Source organism: Vombatus ursinus, unplaced genomic scaffold (assembly GCF_900497805.2).
Source record: "Vombatus ursinus unplaced genomic scaffold, bare-nosed wombat genome assembly UNPS02014355.1, whole genome shotgun sequence".
Lineage (NCBI taxonomy): Eukaryota > Metazoa > Chordata > Mammalia > Diprotodontia > Vombatidae > Vombatus > Vombatus ursinus.
This window is the reverse complement of record NW_020954133.1, coordinates 219724-222721: the sequence shown is the minus strand read 5'-3', so window position 1 is coordinate 222721 and position 2998 is coordinate 219724. Positions and strand designations below refer to the sequence as shown.

Sequence of the window (2998 nt, the reverse complement as noted above, 5' to 3'; positions counted from 1 at the left end):
ATTATTTGACCATCACCCTATTCCCAGGGCACTCCTTTCTCAAAGTCTCTCCACAAACTAACTCTGCTTTCAGAAAGGTCTCTAAGTTGTTAACCAACCCCTAAGATGTCCTGACTGTCACTGGGCTAATGCTCCCAGGGCACCTGCATATTGAGTTTGGGCTTTCCTGGGGAAGAAAAGATTGTATCTCCTGAGAATTGGCTCTGGCAGTAGGAAGAAGTAGGAGGGATGCTGGACAGAATCCTTTCCTTGTTTCCAGGGATAGAGTGATAGAGAGTCCAGTGCTGAGGGACATAGAGAATAGTGTGTGTGTGTGTGTGTGTGTGTGTGTGTGTGTGTGTGTGTATTCAAGTGAGATTATTGATTGACTATGATAAAGCTCACAGTGAACAGTTACCCATGATTTATCAGTGAAGTGGACACCTATAGTGGGTATCTATTTGCGTGGACTTGGTAATAAATTCAGTGACCCAAGGTATTCTATAAAGCAATCTATACATTTAGCAAATTGATTAAATGTCCTTTTCCAATCAGATGTTTAGTGAAGTAAGTTCATTGAAATGGGAATCAAGAATCCTGGATTCTACTATTGGTTCTGCCATATACAATGGGGAATTTTCTTTACTTCTCTCAGACTCAGTTTATTTATCTATGGTTTCTACTAGAAGGTCTAATGGGATGAGTGCAATGGCTGGAGTTGAAAGACATGGATTCCAAACTAACCTCTGAAGTTTACTACCTCTATGACTTTGTGTAAGTCACTTATCCTTCTGAGGTTTCAGTTGCTTTAACAATGACATGAAAAGGCTGGACTAAAAGATCTCTGAGATTTCTTCCCATTCAAAATCTATGCCTCTTTGACTTTATGATCATACTCCTTTTCATTTCCTCTGCTTATGTAAGTGAGTTCCATGTTGCTTCCAGGCAGATTTGTGAATAGTTAGACAAGAACTCTCTTGGGACTACATTTTCCAAAATGCTTTGGGCCAAAGGCCTTGCAGACTGAGAAAGAAACAAGAAGATGACTTTTCCTAGGGCTGTACATGAGGACTGTCTCTAGTCATGAGAAGTTTTGAAAAAGGGTACACAAAAGAATTATAAAAAGATGAAACTTGGAAGAACAATGCCCCATGGGTCTTGCCTCATGTAAGGCTGAGGGGATTATATAGCTATAAAGCATGGGAGCCTGAATCCTTGCTGATACATTCTATGATTACGGACCTTCGTAGAATGTATCCATCTAGTGACAAGAGACACTGCTACCCCAAGCAGTGAAGTACAGAATCATTTGTGTTCACTTGATGAGTGGGTCCAATATTTTGTCAATTTCCAACACACAGCACTATATAATGGGGTAGTTCTGAGGAGCTATGAACTTATAGTTCTAGTTATCTGGTAATGAGGAACATTTTGAAGAGATTCTGTTGAGAATACATGTTATGCTATTTGTTACAGTATTTTCACAATATCATGATTCTTTATCATTTGAGTACATTGTTCTTTTTCTGCAGGATGTAAAGCCAAGTGATTTTATAACACTTGGATTGGGAGAGGGGAACTGAAGGGAACAGGGGGACTTGTGACCACTAAATGCAGTAAAATAAGACCTGATGAGGTTTTGCAGGTGGGCAAATAGCTAGGGAATAGCTAAATTTTTTAGAACTCTATAATTCTGAATGTAAACCTTTAATTTCTTTATCTTTTGATTCTCCTCTAAAAGGGTTCTTCCAATGTCTCTGTGACAGAAGATCTGACAGTGAAGTTTTTCCTGGTCTCTCACCATGGCACTGTTCAATGTCTCACACCCCACTGTATTCCTCCTGACAGGGATTCCTGGCCTAGAGGGCACTCAGAAATGGCTGGCTGGGCCCCTCTGTATGATGTACACAATGGCTCTTGGGGGCAATACAATGATCCTGTTGGCAGTCTGGGGGGAGTCCAGGCTCCATGCACCCATGTACTATTTCCTGTCCATGCTTTCCTTCAGTGATGTGGTCATGTCCTTGGCTACACTTCCCACTGTATTCAGAACCTTTTGTCTCAATTCCCGGGCCATCCTTTTTGATGCCTGCCTTGCACAAATGTTCCTCATTCACTCATTCTCTTTGATGGAGTCTGGCATTCTGCTGGCCATGAGTTTTGATCGCTATGTAGCCATCTGCAACCCACTGCGCTATGCCTCTGTCCTCACCAACCAGGTGATTGCTGGGATAGGCCTGGCTGTGATAGCCCGAAGCTTCACAACCCTCTTTCCCCTCCCTTTCCTCATCAAGAGGCTGCCCATTTGCAGATCCAATGTGCTCTCCCATTCCTATTGCTTGCACCCAGACATGATGAAGTTAGCCTGTGCTGATATTAGTGTCAACATCATTTATGGGATGTTTGTGCTTACATCTACCTTTGGACTGGACTTTCTCTTCATTATCCTCTCCTATGTTCTGATCCTTCACTCTGTGCTGGCCATTGCCTCCCATGAGGGGAGACTCAAAGCTCTTAACACATGTGTGTCACACATCTGTGCTGTGCTCATCTTCTACATACCCCTGATTGGTGTCTCCACTGTGCATCGCTTTTGCAAACATGCTCCTTGGTATGTGCATGTACTCATGTCAAATATGTACCTCTTTGTGCCCCCTGTTCTCAACCCCATTATCTATAGTGCCAAAACAAAGGAGATTAGACGAAGTATTGTCCTTATGTTTCACCGACTATGTATGTGACCCACTTGGATCCGGGTGTTGTGGTACTACTCTGGAAGTCATTATTATCACTGTCATCATTATAATCCATAAATATTGTTTTGTGCTTATTCTGTGTAGGAAACTAGGAAAGAAAAAGCTGTACAAAATAGACTGCTTAGACTGAGCTTATAGTCATATAGGGGAGGCAGGATATACATATAAATTAATGCTTAACCATACAAAGGAGAATATGAAAGATACAAAAAATGATGCCTTGGGTCTTCAGAGAAGGAAGACAGGAACAGTAGGCGAAGACC

The 2998-nt window shown here is 41.9% G+C and overlaps 1 protein-coding gene across 1 annotated transcript; it reads left to right on the top strand.

The window, feature by feature from the left end:
- The first annotated feature begins 1781 nt into the window (after window positions 1–1781).
- Window positions 1782–2720, top strand: LOC114042326 (olfactory receptor 51I2-like). The gene has a single exon (XM_027861009.1). It carries the CDS (start codon window positions 1782–1784, stop codon window positions 2718–2720), a length of 939 nt encoding a protein of 312 aa, XP_027716810.1.
- The last annotated feature ends 278 nt before the right edge of the window (window positions 2721–2998 follow it).